Genomic DNA, 17,383 nt, shown 5'->3' on the forward strand with positions numbered 1-17,383 from the left:
CAACATAACTAACATGTATATACTAAATTCTGTTATAAATATGTATTTAATAAGCACTTTAACACTGTTAAGATAGGCCTATTGGTAACCCTGCAGGTGATGATTGGCCATGTTTTTTTTCCAAAGGGGTTATATAAAGTTATATAAATGGTCGTAAAGCAGCAGCTACAGAAACACACGTGGTATCTTAATATTAATTTACGAATTGGCAAAACAGGACTGGTGCAATCTCATGTAGGTACGAGTTGATTAAAGTCTATGAGATCATCTTTATAGATTATTTCTGGCACTGAAGTCACGATCACATGGTTACATGTGCGTCATTACAGCCCATTTCAAGGGAATCTAAAAGTGTCAACATCTTCTAGCAAATAATAAGGGTTATTAAGTGAGATGAAGTCATGTAAATGAATCATATCACCCCCGCGCTCGAAGAGCGGATGATCAACGTAGGCCTATAGCATCTATACATTTTAGCATATGTTTGAAGGGATAGGTTTGCCATGATCGTAGATGAGATCGTTTTTAAGTGATTTGGGGGGTGAATCGGTAAAGGGGACTAAACATGTCAGCATCTTCGAGCAAATGTATGGCGGTCATGACGCGCGCGTGTACGCACACGCGCTCCAACAGCGGACCATCACATCTGGCATTGGGATTGAAAATGTACCTTTTATGTTCGAAGGGACAGGTTTGCCACCGCAGATTATTATGGTGTAATTTAATAAATATAATATGGTGTAATAAACGACTTCCCACGGTCACCTCCTTACGCACGGAGGGCGCTGTAAATTCTCATCAGCTGCTGGGCTGTGGGCTAAGCTGTGATGTAACAGCCGCTTTTCTCCCCCATCTTTCCCTTTTCCAGATCACTGTTTTTAGACTTAATTTTAATCTAATTAATGATCTAAGGTAAACTGCCGTTATTGACAACATGGATTTCACCATCCGCCCTGCCACGCTGGAGGACTGTAAGGACGTCGCGAGGATGATCTTGGTGAGCTCAGCTGGCACGCGGGCTGATGCACGCACGTGTTTGTTATTGACGACAACGACATCGTTTCCAAATGACTAACATCAAGATATGCGTCACATTAATTAGTTTAGAACAGTCGTCACCATAACAAAATAAATGTCTATTTTAACCAAGCATTATTTTATAGTGTTTTTCCCCCGGTTGGCTGATTGTCACAGTCAGAGCATCATGTTATTTAACACAGAGTGTGTAGGCTTACACACATTTATTAACTATAACCATTGAGTGATGGTCGTTTATCTACCTGTAATAACGCTAATGTCATATGTCTATAATCTGGTTTACATTCGCATGCCCTCAAGCAGCAAGCTATTGTTGGTATTGACAAATAGACCCCATCAAAGTTATGGTTGGATGAATGCTGTTACAGGAACTGGCTGAATATGAGAAAATGTCATATCAAGTGAAAATCACACAGAGAGGTAGGATACGCTACACACCCAGCTATTCACAATAGCTTATTGTTGATTTAGAATAATATGTCGTATTTATAATACATTTAAATTGGGTGAATCTTTCACTCTCAAGTAATCTTGGATTAGAAATAAACTGTTTATTATTTTGTCAACAATTTAAAAATTCAACTTTTGTTGGTTTACATTTCATTACACAAATGCCATGTGGATATTTTAAAGAGGAGTTCCATTAACAGTTCTCTGCCTTGCATCTGTCCAGATCTGGAGCAGGACGGGTTCTCCAAAAACCCCTTCTTCCACGGCATCATCGCAGAGGTGCCGGAGCAGCACAGAACCAAAGAGGGTGAGGGCACCACACACACACACACACACACACACACTGTAACGGGATAGACCTTCTTAAGTTGTTCGCCGGGGTGCCAGTCAGAGTCAAGTCTGACAAATAAAGTCGGTCAACCCTTACAAAAGGCAAATACAATACTTCAGGTAATAGTATATATCATATGGAACATCACACCGCAAGAAATAACCACACAACAGCACAACAGACAGTTTGCATGATATGTTCATTATATTCATATGAAACACAACATTGCGTGCGTGAGGTTAGGTGCGAGTGTGGGGTTCAGTCCATCAGAGTCCAGAGTCCATTTCCACACAATAATCCAACTGGATCGTGATGTGTGTATATATATAGTCCACTCCGGGTTTTACCACAGATCCCCGTCCCTCCCGTTTACTTGTAATGTCCGTAAGTCAGTCAGGGGCGTCAAGGCAGCTCGTCTGGAGTCTTTTGTTGGGCGCTCAAGGCTCCGTTTGGTGTTGGCTAGCGTAGCCAGCTAACACCGGCTAGCTTGTTGACTGCCGATGCGTCGCGATTGAATATGATCGTAGAGGTAAGCTTTGTTTGTCCGTCCTGCTGGTATGGGGGTGCTGGTGCTGAGCAGACATGATGTTTTCCGGTAGGCAGGGTTTATAGTACGCGGGGCTGTGGGGATTGGATGGACGGCCGAAGAAGTGGGGTGTGCCCCGTGATATTCGTGATGCTAGTTACCCATGTGAGCGGTGACGTACAGACACAAACGTCCTGGGCGCTACACTCCTCCCCCCTTAGCAGAAGCCGACCAAAGGTAAGGCGCTGTAGTGTTCCGGGCCTTCAAGGACAGAGTCTGAGGAACAATCATGTCTTGTCTCTTCTGGACCAGGGTCACCTCCACCGGGTGCAGAACAGGCAGCATCAGAGAAGCCGAGGAAGTCCTCATCATCAGACTCCTCCATAAAAATATCCAGGACACGCCGGCGCTCCTGCTCCTCAAGGGGATTACCTTCACTGGGAGCAGAACAGGCAGCGTCAGAGAAGCCGAGGAAGTCCTCATCATCAGACTCCTCCATAAAAACATCCAGGACACGCTGGCGTTCCTGCTTCTCAAGGTCCTGAGCAGTGGGGTAGCAGGGCTTCAGGCGGGAAATGTGTACGACTTTCAGGTCTTCACCGGACTCCTCCAAAACTACCTGATAGTTAACAGGCCCAACCTCCTGCACCACACGATAGGGTCCCTGCCACTTGGGGGCTAGCTTTGCCGTGAAGGCCTTAGCTGCTTTGGAGAAGGGATGGGCTCGTACCCAGACTCGATCCTGTTCAGCAAACTTCCCGTCTCTTCTCCCTTTGTCATAGTTCCTCTTCTGACGACGTCGCGCAGCGTCCAAGTTCCTGGTAACCAGGGAACTTAGCTCCTCAAACTGGGCGACCTTGCGGTAGACGGCGGAGCCTGGTGTAGGCTCTCGAGGCTGCAGCACGACGTCCAGAGGTCCTCTGAGTACACGTCCAAGGTTTAGCTCAGCCGGGGAAACACCGGTGGATTCCTGGACCGCAGAGTTTATGGCAAACCGGAACTCAGGGAGGTATTTATCCCACTGTCTATGCTGTTGGCCCACATAAGAGGCTATCATGGTCTTCAGGGTACGGTTCACTCGCTCTGTCAGGTTTGTTTGTGGGTGGTATGCAGATGTCATCCTGTGACCCACATTCCAGGTTTGGCACAGGTCCTGGAAAACCGCTGAGACGAACTGTGTTCCACGATCCGAAAGCAGGTAGTCCGGCACACCCCATCGGGTGAAGATGTCCCTCACCAGGACCCGGGAGACGCTGTCCGCAGTCGCCGTCCTTAAGGGAAATAATTCCACCCACCTGGTATAGTAATCCACGAAAACCAGCAGGTAGACATTCTGGTTGGAGCTTCTGGGAAATGGTCCCATTAGGGTCCATCCCCAGCATTTCCCAGGGGCGTTGGACCAGAGTCTGCTGAAGTTTGCCTGCCTGTTTTCTGTTCTCCGGCTTGTAGGCCTGACACACCTGACAATTCCGTACATACTCTCTTACATCCCAGCTCAGCTTCGGCCAGTAGACCAGGTTTTGCAGTCTCCGGTAGGTCTTGTGCCTTCCAAGGTGTCCAGACAGGGGGTCCTGGTGGAAGTATTCCAGAAGCGGTGTCCTGAATCCGGCAGGTATGTATAGCTGATACTGGGTCTTGTAAGGAAGTGTAACAATCCGGTAAATGAGGTCCTCTCTTATATCCATGCATGTACTAGCATTAATATTGATCTTGCCATTCTCCATAACCTTCAGGTATAAGGCCTGACACTCCTCATCCTCCTGCTGCGCTCTCCACAGGGTCTCGACGGAAATGGGTAATTCTTTTGTTGGTCTGGCTGCGGCTGACATGACGGTCGCACACACAGGCACGGAGGGCTGGTCGGTCGGAGCTCGAGAAAGGGCATCTGGCAGGGTATTGTACTTCCCTTTTCGATATTCCACTGTAAAAGTGAACTCCTGGAGCCTGAGGGCCCATCTGATCAGCCGTGAGCTGGGTTTGGTGGTCTTGAACACCCACAGCAGGGAGGCATGGTCTGTCACCACTGTGAACAGGCGGCCTTCCAGATAATGCCTCCACCTCTCCAAAGCCCACACCACGGCCAGGCATTCCAACTCGGTGGCAGCATAGTTCTTCTCAGCAGGGTTCAGGCTGCGGCTGGCAAACGCGAGGACTTCCTCTGTCCCAGCAGACTTCTGGACCAATACTGCGCCGAGTCCGATTTCGCTGGCATCGGTGTAGACCACGAAAGGAACATTGAAGTTCGGGTGACCCAGAACAGGTGGAGTTATCAGATGTCCTTTCAGTGTCTCAAAGGCAGTTTGACAGGCTGGTGACCAGACGAACTTTGCCCCTTTTCTTTTCAGGGCATTGAGTGGCTCAGCGATTGCTGAGAAGCTAGGGACAAAGCGGTGATACCACCCGGACATGCCGAGGAACCTCTGCAAAGCCTTCATGTTGGTGGGGACTGGGAAGTTGCGCACAGCTTCAGTCTTGTCCGGGTCAACATGAACACCAGCGGCAGACACAACGTGTCCCAGAAACTTCAGAGAGGTCCTGAACAGTTTGCTCTTCTTCATGTTCACGGAGAGGCCTGCAAGTCGGAGCCGGTCGAGGACAGCCTGAACGTCGTAGAGATGCTGCTCCCAGGACCGGGAGAAAATTATAATGTCATCCAGGTAGACGAAACAGATGACACCTTTCAATTCTCCCAGCACCCTCTCCATAAGCCTCTGGAAGGTGGCTGGGGCATTCTTCAGCCCAAATGGCATGACCCGGAACTGAAATAGACCAAGAGGGCAGATGAAGGCAGTGAGTTCCTGCATCTCTGGGTCCATCTCAACCTGCCAATACCCGCTATTTAAATCCAGGGAGGTAAAGACGGCAGCACCTGCAAGGCTGTCCAGTATCTCCTGGATGGTGGGCATAGGGTAGGCATCCGTGACAGTGTTTTCATTCACCTTTCTGTAGTCAACGCAGAACCTGATTTGACCGTTTTTCTTGGGGATCAGGACTACAGGGGAAGCCCAAGCAGAGTATGAAGGTTCGATAACCCCTTTCTCCAGCATATCATCCACGAGCCCCCTCATCACCTGCAGCTTAGGTGGCGAGACCCGATAGGGTTTCTGTCGGATGGGATGTGGGTTGGTGAGAAAGATCTGATGTTTCAGTAGACCTGTACGTCCCACTGTTGTTCTGCACACATCTGCATTATTGCATAGGAGAGTCTTTAACTGCGGTTTCATGTGGTCCTCCAGATGAGACTCCTGGATTGCCCTCAGGGACAAGTCGGAGTCCTCCCGTGTGGCCAGAGCAGGTGTCAGTGCAGAGGCTGATGGAGCTTCCACTGAGAAGAAGGAGAGTGAGTTGTCGTCAACCTCCCCTCCCCCCCTGGGCGAGGACTCTGCACTGAAGGGATACTTCCTCCTCTCATCGTCCCTGAACCAAAACAGCCCCTCAACAACATCCCATAGCATACCAGTGAAATACATGAAGTCCAGCCCCAACAGAGCAGGAAAGACGAGGGACGCGGAATCCAACACCACCACAGGAATCATCCAGACTCTATCCTGCAGACATAGCTCCAACTCCACCCAACCAAGAGGCATCTTAGACTGCCCGTCAGCCAGATACAGGGGACTGCCTGTCCATGGGGTGAGCTTGTCATCTGGGGCCTTAGCGGCCATCCACAATTGCTCACTGAGCAGAGTGTATGATGACCCTGTATCCACAACCACAGTCCCCCTCCAGTTCCTTACTGATATTGTCACATTCAGCTGCCGGGGTAGGGTGGAGCCACAGCTCAGACCAGGAAACGCGTTAGACCCCAGACCCTGCACAAATGAAGGGGAGGTAATGCATGGCGCCGAGGGTGTCGTATGGGCTACGGTCAGTGAAGCTGCATCCCGACGGTCAGCAGAGTGAGAGGGTGGCGGGCGGTACTGCTGAGAACCCAGGGGTGGCTGAGATCTATGGGGCTGCTGAGGTTGATTACGTTGCTCCGAATTGGATGGGTAAGAGGGCTTGGAATCCCTGTACTGTTTGTAGTTGGGACAGGAATAAGGAACATGACTGTCCTTACATCTCCAACAGTAAACCACAGGGGCAGGCTTGTTCTTCTGGGGCAGGGTATCAGTACTGGGTGAATCCACCTTCTCCATTGGTCTCATTGATTGTTTTTTACGTTGTTCATACAGTACTTGACTGGCCTTATCTTTCTCCAGCTGTTGACCCAGTCTCACCAGTTCATCCACTGTAGTGACTCTGCCTCGGAGCTGGCTGGCTATCCGAGGATTGAGGTTCCTGAAAATCAGTTTGAGGACAGCATCCTCCTCAAGGTCTGGCTTCCACCGCCTGCACAAGGAGCGAAACATGTAGGCGAAATCCCGGATGCTTTCTCTATCACCCTGAAAAAAAAAAAAAAAAATAAATAAAAAAAAAAAAAAAAAAAAACGGGCGCCTGGTAAATGCCCTGTGAAACTGCTCTTTCCCACCTTTGGGAAAATGGGGGATGAAACGGACCCTCTGATATATCTGGAGAAATGCAATGATTTCCTGGACTTAAACCCACTGAATGATCAGGAAGTGATGGCAACTTTGAGAAATGTCCTACATGGAACTGCAAGGGACTGGCTGGATGTGGCTCGTTTAAACACACATACCTGGTCAGACTTCCAGAAGAAGTTCCGAGCTGCCTTTCTGTCCGAAGACTATGAAGATGAACTCTCGTCCTCACTCTCTCCGCCAGTTCATCTTCATAGTCTTCGACCACCAGAGGGCAGGCTCCCTTGGCGGGGGTAGGGTTGTGTGGTAGGGACCAGAGGTGTCAATAACTGGCCCCCTGGGCAGACTGGGGGCAGCCCAGCCCAGGATAGATCCAGAAGGTCGAATGCGTCAGCCATTTCACCTTCACTCATTATGTTACAAGTGATTTTATTTATAACCACTTTTATATATACTCTTATTTGATGGGTGATCTTGGGTGTCCTTTGTTTGTCAGATCATGTTATACGAGACCTCAGCCAGGGTTAATTGTGTTCTCCCAGCTCGTGTCCCACCTGGGGTGCCATTTTGTAACGGGATAGACCTTCTTAAGTTGTTCGCCGGGGTGCCAGTCAGAGTCAAGTCTGACAAATAAAGTCGGTCAACCCTTACAAAAGGCAAATACAATACTTCAGGTAATAGTATATATCATATGGAACATCACACCGCAAGAAATAACCACACAACAGCACAACAGACAGTTTGCATGATATGTTCATTATATTCATATGAAACACAACATTGCGTGCGTGAGGTTAGGTGCGAGTGTGGGGTTCAGTCCATCAGAGTCCAGAGTCCATTTCCACACAATAATCCAACTGGATCGTGATGTGTGTATATATATAGTCCACTCCGGGTTTTACCACAGATCCCCGTCCCTCCCGTTTACTTGTAATAATGTCCGTAAGTCAGTCAGGGGCGTCAAGGCAGCTCGTCTGGAGTCTTTTGTTGGGCGCTCAAGGCTCCGTTTGGTGTTGGCTAGCGTAGCCAGCTAACACCGGCTAGCTTGTTGACTGCCGATGCGTCGCGATTGAATATGATCGTAGAGGTAAGCTTTGTTTGTCCGTCCTGCTGGTATGGGGGTGCTGGTGCTGAGCAGACATGATGTTTTCCGGTAGGCAGGGTTTATAGTACGCGGGGCTGTGGGGATTGGATGGACGGCCGAAGAAGTGGGGTGTGCCCCGTGATATTCGTGATGCTAGTTACCCATGTGAGCGGTGACGTACAGACACAAACGTCCTGGGCGCTACAACACACACACACACACACACACACACACACACACACACACACACACACACACACACACACACACACACACACCATAGACCACCACGACTTTCCTTTGTTCTGTTCTGAGCGGTTAATGCCACGTCAACTCCACCAATTCTGGCAGTGAATGAAAAAGCAAGAAAAAATAATATCAAGTGTTGAATATGGTTGATTTTCAGAGAAATGCCTTTTAATATGATCCTGTTAGCTATTTCCTAATTATGATGATTGACCTCTGAGTATGGCTGTCGGCTTGAGTTTTCGGTAAGAAACGGTGTCCCTCTTCCATAGACTTATGAGATAAAGACATTCCATGGCTGGTACACTCTGTGCCAAACACCATTGTTGTGGTTAGAGATAAAGGCCGGGGCGCCGAGGCGGCGTAGGTTAACTTGACCAAAACAAGGCCACAGAAGAGACCAGAGACAGTCTTATCGGAGAAGAGACGAGGGAGGGGGGACACTCAAACCACATAAGAATGTTGCAATGAGACCAATACTTTGATTTGGGTCCAGACAGCATACAGACAGGTCATCTGTGCATTAGACCATGCCATTGTCTATTGTATGTCAAACCTTCTGTAATAAACCGCTTTTGCTTGAGGCTCAAATCCCATGTTGGAGAGATTCATTTGGAATACACCTGAAAAAGAGACACTGGACTGTGTGGTATTGTGTGAGATTGGGGGCCGTCTTTTATTGTCATCACAAGTCTCCCAAAAGACTGATATCCAAATCAAACCGGAGGTCAGCTCTGATGCCAGTCAGGGAGAAGTCACATTTTCCAGTGACGTGAAACCAAGAGTGGCTCATGTGTTAATAAGTTCACTTGGTCACCTAAACACGTTGAGTGCTGCGCTGGCTACTCTCTCTGCTGGCTGGTTGCATAAGAGACTGAGTCTCCTTTATGAGACCACCGGAACAAAGACTTGCATTTCAACTGCTGCCCTGGTATCACTTTCCTTCCATCACACACACCTGGTTTTCCACATTCAGAACCAATTGTGTGTGTGTGTGTGTGTGTGTATGTGTGCACGCATGGGGCTAGTGTCTGTAATACGTGAGAATAGCCTACAAAAGAGTATGTTTAAAATACATCTAGCATATGAAAGAATTTAAAGTAAATGTGTGTGTGGGTCCACTACTGTGAGTGTAGCCATGACCTCTGGTACCCGTCTGCTTGCAGGTCACGCCAAGGTGGGCTACGCCCTCTACATTTTCTCCTACAGCTCGTTTAAGGGCCGGGCGGTCTACATGGAGGACCTGTACGTGATGCCAGAGTTCAGAGGTCAGCCATATCCTTCTCATCCAGTTCCATTACACTTCGTCCATTACTGTACATTACATTAGTCATTTAACTGACGTTTTTATCCAAAGTGACTTATAATAATCACATTTAACATAGGGAGTCAATGTTCTACTACTCACCAGAGCTCACAAGTGTATGTCTTTTCTAAACAAGTGACTGAGATTATAATTTAGTGCTATTTTAGGCTATTTAGGCCAGCCATGGGCCGCTCGAGAACAATTGGTTCTCAAGGCTACTTACTACTTACAAAGCCAAAGTGAAAGAGTAGCTAAATATAAATACAATAGGTGCTTAAGACGGGGGAGCCTAGTAGTTCGTCTTGAAGAGGTGAGTTTTGAGCCTGCGGCGAAACATGGGCATCCCTGACAGTAGTAGATACATGGGGCATCTGACGTCAGTGGGCAGTTCATTCCACCACTGCAGGACCAGGACAGAGAAGAGCCGTGACCGTGTCGATCGACCGCAGGGTCGTTAAGTATCATTAAGACATATTTAATCTTTTTACTTACTAACACAGTAGTTGCCCTTTAGTCTGTTGTCTGTAACTTCTCACTCAGCTCATTTATACAAAAGAAGAAGTAGGATAATTCCAATGTGAAATATAAATGTGAAATAACCTATGCTACTAGGATATACACAACGTGTTTCCATTGACATTGGTATTTGTACACACAATTTACGGTGTGTCTGTCTTGGTTTGACAGGTAAAGGTATTGGCAAGGCACTGATGAGCAAAGTGGCTCAGGTGAGTGATCCGGACAGCTGTGTTTATGTGAGTTTGAGTGTGTGTGTGTGTGTTTGTGTGTGTGAGAGAGAGAGAGTGTATGTGAGAGTTATTTCTATCTTTGTGCACAGCTTTGTTTGAATTGTCCTGAAGCATTTACTTCCTGTTAAGTGCACGGAAATGCATGCATTGTTGTGTGTATGCTCTGTGTGTATTTGTGTGTGTATGGCTCTGTGTGCGTACTGTATGGTTCTGTGTGTATTTGTGTGTATGGCTCTGTACATTTGTGTGTGTATGGCTCGTGTGTATGTGTGTGTGGATGGCTCTGTGTGTATTTGTGTGTGTATGGCTGTGTATATTTGTGTGTATATGGCTCTGTGTGTATGTATACAGTATATGTGTGTGTGTGTGTGTGTGTGTGTGTATGGCTCTGTGTGTATACTGGACCCCAGCATGGATAGCCTTGGCTTTGGCGCAGCTAACAGGGAACCTAATAAAACCTGAGCTCATATTGGCCCTTAGCCCCAAGCATGACTTTCCCCATGTGGCTGATCTGTGAAAACCTCAAGTTTGTGTCTCTCCGTGTTTGTGGCGTTGGCTCTCTAGCTGGGCCTGGCCGCAGGCTGCAACCAGCTGAACTTCACCGTGCTGGACTGGAACAAACCATCCATGGACTTCTACATGAGCCAGGGCTGCTTCGATACCACGGCCAACCTGGGCTACCACTGCATGTGCTGTGAGGGGGAACAACTAGAGCACCTGGCACAGCCCTAACACCCCACACACACCCCGACCTCCAACTCTTCTCACCCCCTCCGGGCACAGAACCCCCCCTACCCCCCCTCCCCACCCGACCTCCAACTCCTCTCAGCCCCTCCGGGGTTCATGACCTCTTGGCCCTTCCAGGACAGAGGTTGATCAGGGACTGTGAAGCACTCATTGGCTCAGTTCCAATATGCACCTTTCCTTGTCTCTTTGACTTGACATACATTAATTAGGCAGATTACATGGCTTGGTGCCCTCGGCGCACCATTGCTGACACCCATCCACAGTAGTGAGAGATCAGTACTATACACAGTACAATGCAGTTGTAAAGTATTTGGTTAGGGTCAGAACAATAGAAAAAGTCTGTAATGAGCACTGGCTATGGTATGGTGTTTTGACAGTGTTATGTGTTGTGACCCATAGCCCCTCCTCCTGACTTATGCTAATAGTGACACATATTGATATAACATATTACAATACTGGTTTCAGGAGCCAAAGATACAAGCACAGGTCAGACGTAGATAGCAAATAATGATGATAAGTACTGTTCAAATGTTGTCATAAAGAGCACAATGTGGTTTTTAAAAATGTGCATGCTCAGTCAGGCGTCTTCATGCACATTAGATTAATCTTAGTTAAGGGTTCTCGTTTGCATGTTAATTCATGAAAACGTGAAAATGTTTTATACAATTACGCACTGAAGATGTGTTAACATTTTTTGTTTGCATTGGGTTTAAATGACGTGCAATAACTTTAATAAATAGTCATTAAATATTCATGACATAAGCTCATCTGATCTGCATTGTCAGTCACCATCAAAATATACAGAATAAAGAAAAACAATTCTAAAAACAAAATTACAGTAGACCATTTAACAATCTTACCAGCCTCTACTATATATTAGTGTGCAATATTAGATTGATGACTGTGTATATACCCTCCACAAATATTTGTGCCAGTGTAAATACTTTCCACTTTCCACACACTGCACTTAGCCCGGGGCTAAATGAATTCTTAGAACCGTCTCGTCTTAGACCCAGGCTAAGGGAGCTGTTAGACCCAGGCTAAGAGAGCTGTTAGTGCCGGGCTAAGAAAGATGTTAGACCCAGACTAAGAAAGCTGTTATACCCAGACTAAGAAAGCTGTTATACCCAGGCTAAGAAAGCTGTTATACCGAGACTAAGAAAGCTGTTATACCCAGATTAAGAAAGCTGTTATACCCAGGCTAAGAAGCTGTTAGCCACAGGCTAAGAAAGCTGTTATATCCAGACTAAGAAAGCTGTTATACCCAGATTAAGAAATCTGTTATACCCAGGCTAAGAAAGCTGGTAGCCACAGGCTAAGGGAGCTGGTAGCCCCAGACTAGGAAAGCTTTCACATTGGCACAATCTTGGCACATTTCAAAGTGGGATAACCCTGACTTTAGCCTAGGGTTTGCTGGCCCTGCTTCGGAGCAGGGTTAAACCCGAGTTTTCAGGGTTATCCCCTGAAAATCCACTAAATGCAGGGCTAAAAGGTGCCAATGTGAACCGGGGATAGCATCAAAACATTAGTTGCATGTTCCAAAATACTTTGAACACAGGGCTAGTAGAAGTGCAGTGTGAATCCTACAGTATACTGTAGGCTACTGTATAGCCATGGGCTTAGGGTAACCCTGGGTTAACAATGTGTGTGTGAAAAGGGGCAAAGTTAGCCCAGGGTAAACACTTAACCCAGGGCTAAGGACAGGAGTTGTGAAAAGCCCAAGGTTAGACTTGTTCCTTCTTCTTCTCACAGAGATGCAAGTCTAGATTACAGTAGTACACTGGCACAATGCCAGGAGTCACAACAGTTCAATATTGGTGGTGTCAATCTAGCTGTTACAGTAGTAAACATGTCTTACAGTAGTAGTAGATACATGTGCAGGAGACCTAATGTGAATGTTATATTTTAATGACGGGTACAGTTAGATATGTCCACATGATGTGTTTGAAACTGGTGCAGATTTGTCTTGTGCACTCAAAGTCTTTTAGATTCCCTTGTGGTCGGTGAATAATGTCATTCACCTCGACCCCTTGATAAAGTTACTTGTGTGTTTTCTGGGGTATTTGTTGTCTGGTGTTGACATTTGTCAGGAACAAGTGATATCAGTGTTGTTCCATTTCAGTAATTGTAGAGCACTACAATGTTGCTGTTAGCTCTGTCTAGCTGCTCTGGTTGGTATTTAGAACAGATACTTGGTCCTACTTTTATTCTCCCTTGGCTGCTAGCAAGTAGACTAAGACTGACAATTTGATGCCCTTTTAAAACATGTAGTGTGAATTATTTTTCGCACTCAAATTTTGTTGATCAAGAACAAAATGTATGCTTACATTATACACAGTCAAATAAAGTGATGCGACACTACAACTGTGTGCTTTTATGGTTGTATCATTATTCATCCCACGATCTAGAAAGCATTAGCTCTGGACACATTTTGGCAACAGGACACTATTTGGCATGACAGGGCCACGACTGCACCAACACAGGCCATTCCAGTGCATTCCACCAAACAGATAGAAACCGCTTTTAGTTTAGTTGAGATTCATGTGCTACAATTTCCCAATTACAAATGCTGTATGTCACTCTCTTTAACAGTGCTTTTTGAGCCTTCATATTAGCCCCCCATAGTGGTAGCTACATTGAAGTAAATGGAACGTGGGAATGTAAAGGAAACGTGTTGGATTATGCGAGACTGCTGTTCATTGACTACAGTTCAGCTTTCAACACTATAATCCCGACCCAGACTCGACACCGAGCTCAGGGTCCTGGGGCAAAGCGACGCCCTCTGCAAATGGATCCTGGACATCCTGTCAGACAGACCCCACGTGGTGAAGGTAGGCAACCACACCTCATCCTCCCTCACGCTCAACACGGGAGCCCCTGACGAGGATAGATTGATTCCAGACAGATGTTCCAGAAGCCGTCAAAGACATGATGATTTATTAAACAATAATCATTCTAAATGAGGCACTTCTAAATCTGAGGCCATGGTTCTCAGCAGGAAACTGGTGGTCTGTCCGCTCCGAGTAGGAAATGAGTCCTTACCCCAAGTGAAGGAGTTCAAGTATCTGGGGGTCTTGTTCACGAGTGAGGGAACCATGGAGAGGGAGTTTGGCCGGAGAATCGGAGCAGCTGGTGCGGTTCTGCAGTCGCTTTACCGCACTGTTGTGATGAAAAGGGAGCTGACCTTTCCAAAACCACCTTCAGGTAAACTCATTCTGCTAATGTCAGTGACAGAATACTCAGCAGAGTCAGGAGAGTCAAAAACGTGTTCAGAGCTCATGTGGATGGATGGCTGTGTGTTTTGTGCCTGTACGTTACTGCCCCCCAGTGGTGAAGAAAACAACTGGCACATCAGATAAGGTTGAAAACAACACCATGATGACCATGTAGTCTAGTGCACTATTGAGACTGTAACAAAGAGAATATCTGATACTTACACTACCTTCTCAACTCCACAGTGAGAGCGCTTCCAGGCCCACAGCACCCCCACTAGCAAACACCATCCTGACACTGTCAACTGGAAAAGAGCAAACGATGAGAACCGTTACAAGACATATGGGCAGCACTGAAGGGTTGAGTGAAATTACTTTTTCCAACTTATCTCACGATATAGAGAACCACTGTGAGTGATGTACGACAGAACACACGTTTGAAGAAATAAAGGAGTCATATTTAGCTACTTTACCCGCTGCTGGCTCAAATGTCATTATCTGACTTGGTGGAATAGCCCTGAGGAAATAAAACAGTGAAGTCTCCTAAAACACAGTGAAGTCACCTAAAACACAGTCCCTTTACATAATAACGAACTGTCTGGAACATGACTAGGATATTGAATTCAACCAAAAGATTTTAATCCAATATCAAAAGGAGGTACCTTTAACTTTAATGTCCGTTACTGTACGACAGTATGATTTATATCCTAGAATGAGATTCTTGGAACGGTTGAAGAAGTTCACAGGGGTGAGCTAAGTACGGATGTCTTCAAGTGTGTGGGAGTGTCTCTGTCTTGAAGAGAGGGGGAGGCCCTATCAAGCCAACCACTTTATCATCTGGCAATACAGACCTGCCATGTGAACTATGCACCTGTAGCACTGTAGCGCTTTAGTGTTAACCCTGCCTGCTACTTGAAAAGCCAAAATCTCTCCCCCTGCCCTCAAGGAGTTCCTCCCAGGTTTAATGGTAGAGGTCTGAGTTCCCATGCAGATGGTTGAAGGTTTAGATCCCACATATGACACACAGTGTACCAGGATACCTCAAGTCCCAATGTGTACCATGTCACTTCTCCTGTTGTCATATTTTACCTGGTGAGGCTTCAGCAGGGCTGGACAAGCTTTTGGTGTTCCAGAGTTCAATATAGTTCCAATCTGAAACCAGACACAAGGGGAATATCAGGAACAATGACACTGTAGACTATCGCCAGTTATCGCACAATGACAGCAAACTGTTAGCTAAATTGATTAGTGTTTACACTGTCAAGCAATGATTAAAAAAAAGCTAGCAGTGGTATTCAGGGGTGCAAACACATCAGGGGTGAAAAAGGTGAACGTAAACTCCCTTGGGGGGTCCGAGGGCATGCCCCCCAGGGAAGCTTTTATTTATTTTTTAAATATCAGATTTAAAATGTGGAGTTAGGGGATTTTAGCAAGAGGTTATAGGGATTTGTCCCCATATTTTTTCCCTATTATTCCTGTGGCTGTCTGTACCGTGCCATGCTTTTGACATAATGCATGATTTTATAGAAAACTGATATGAGACTTGTTTGTTATCGGATTTATATCAATGAATCAAACACTTTACTAAACAAAAAGGCCAGCTGATTGAAACTTTTTATTAGAAGGAAATAGCCTGTACAATGTGTTGTGGTGGCCACACAGTCAAACGATTTTCTAATAAAAATTTTCCCTGTAAATATGTAATGTAAAAACAACAGATGTCAGTCCAAGTATTAGATAGGTTATTTCCAGTGTCTGTTGTGTCGGCAAATATCAGCATATAGCCTACTCTGAATGCCTGGCAGCAATTAGCTTAATAATAAATCAGGGGCTTTGACGGATATTGAATATCTAATATTATCTAATAATAGGCTATTTAAACAAATAAACAATTGGCAAGCACACATATTTAGCACTCACAAAATTATAATCACCATTTTCCTTTAGGCCTATTTCCCTGTACATTGCCTTGTTTTCATAAACAGACCTGGAAATAGACTTCCCTTGCCAGAGGTAAAAATCAAACTAGTTATTATTCAGTTTTACTTACTGTATATTAACTACTATTAATTGTTTATAGCGTATTGGCTTGTGAAACCTAGCTAGCTATAATTGAAAAAAAACATACACGCATCTGTGTCCAACGGTCCGGTGCACCACTATATAAGCGGGCTTCCCCTGCACATCTGCTCCTAGCTGAAACTTTCAGCGAGCAGACTGCAGGTTCAGCAAAGTCTGCACCCTGTGGGGCTCCGCTCCACTCAGAACTAGGGTTACAGTACAGTACATAACCATCATTCTATTTCTTGGAGCTCCGCCCCACAGGGCTAGCTCCTATTGACATAAGTGGAGCTACACAACTGCACCATACACTTTTGCTGGACCCATTAAAACCAGGCCAGGTCAAGCCTGGCTTATGTGCGTGGCTGGCTTGTTTCTGTGGCTTAATCAGGTGTGCGGCACACCTGATTAATCACTTCCATCCAATGGTAAAGGACAGGAAATAAATATGCCTGTAGAATTTCAGGAAGAAGGGAAGCTTGTGCAAAGAGCCTATTGATCCCGCGGCGAGATTGGGGCGAACTGGGCGGCGCAAATTTTCTCGCCGCGCCCGGTGTGAACGTAGCATTACAAGAGAAAAAACGATTTACCGTAATGACGCTAATGTTTGCGCAAAGGGGAATTGGTTGTGGCCCACATGACTTGTATTTCCGAATTGAAGGCTGGCTTGACCGCAGTCGGATATCGCCACGGCTAGCGGGGTGTAACGACACTCCACTGTGCATCGTGCCTAACCACTCCCGCTAGACGTTGCGATATCCGTGCCATCCCACTGCTTCTCGTTCCATAATGCTTTATTATTTATAAGCAGATGGGTGAGATCGGATTGCGAAAATTTGTAATAATCATTTTGTCACATTAAAGACAGTGTCATGTGGAGAAATATCTTCACTCTGATGTGTTGTATATTGGAGAAAATATGGGGTCGACTTTACAGTAACTGCAAAAAGCCCTATCGGCAAGCAACTTTAAAGTCCTTTTTCTCAGTTCTGCACGCTGGGAAGTTACTGTCTTTTTCCTTTGTAGGGCCCCTGCGCTGGCCTCACATGCCTCAGTGTGCTGTGGTGTGTGTGGGGGGGGAGTGACCTTGACTGGTGCAGGAGTTCTCTCTACTCCCCGCTCTCCCATCAGCTGGTCTAGCTCCTGGAACA

General features: G+C 46.3%; 1 protein-coding gene across 1 annotated transcript; it reads left to right on the plus strand.

The window, feature by feature from the left end:
• Positions 1 to 934: 934 nt before the first annotated feature.
• Positions 935 to 10,944, plus strand: LOC311320471 (thialysine N-epsilon-acetyltransferase-like; the record flags this gene model as incomplete). The annotated part of the gene is made up of 6 exons (XM_084452228.1): positions 935 to 997; positions 1,407 to 1,458; positions 1,712 to 1,795; positions 9,324 to 9,425; positions 10,151 to 10,191; positions 10,777 to 10,944. 6 exons carry the CDS (start codon positions 935 to 937, stop codon positions 10,942 to 10,944), a joined length of 510 nt encoding a protein of 169 aa, XP_084308354.1.
• Between the last annotated feature and the right edge of the window lie 6,439 nt (positions 10,945 to 17,383).

This window comes from Borostomias antarcticus (assembly GCF_949987555.1).
Source record: "Borostomias antarcticus genome assembly, chromosome: 17".
Classification (NCBI taxonomy): domain Eukaryota; kingdom Metazoa; phylum Chordata; class Actinopteri; order Stomiiformes; family Stomiidae; genus Borostomias; species Borostomias antarcticus.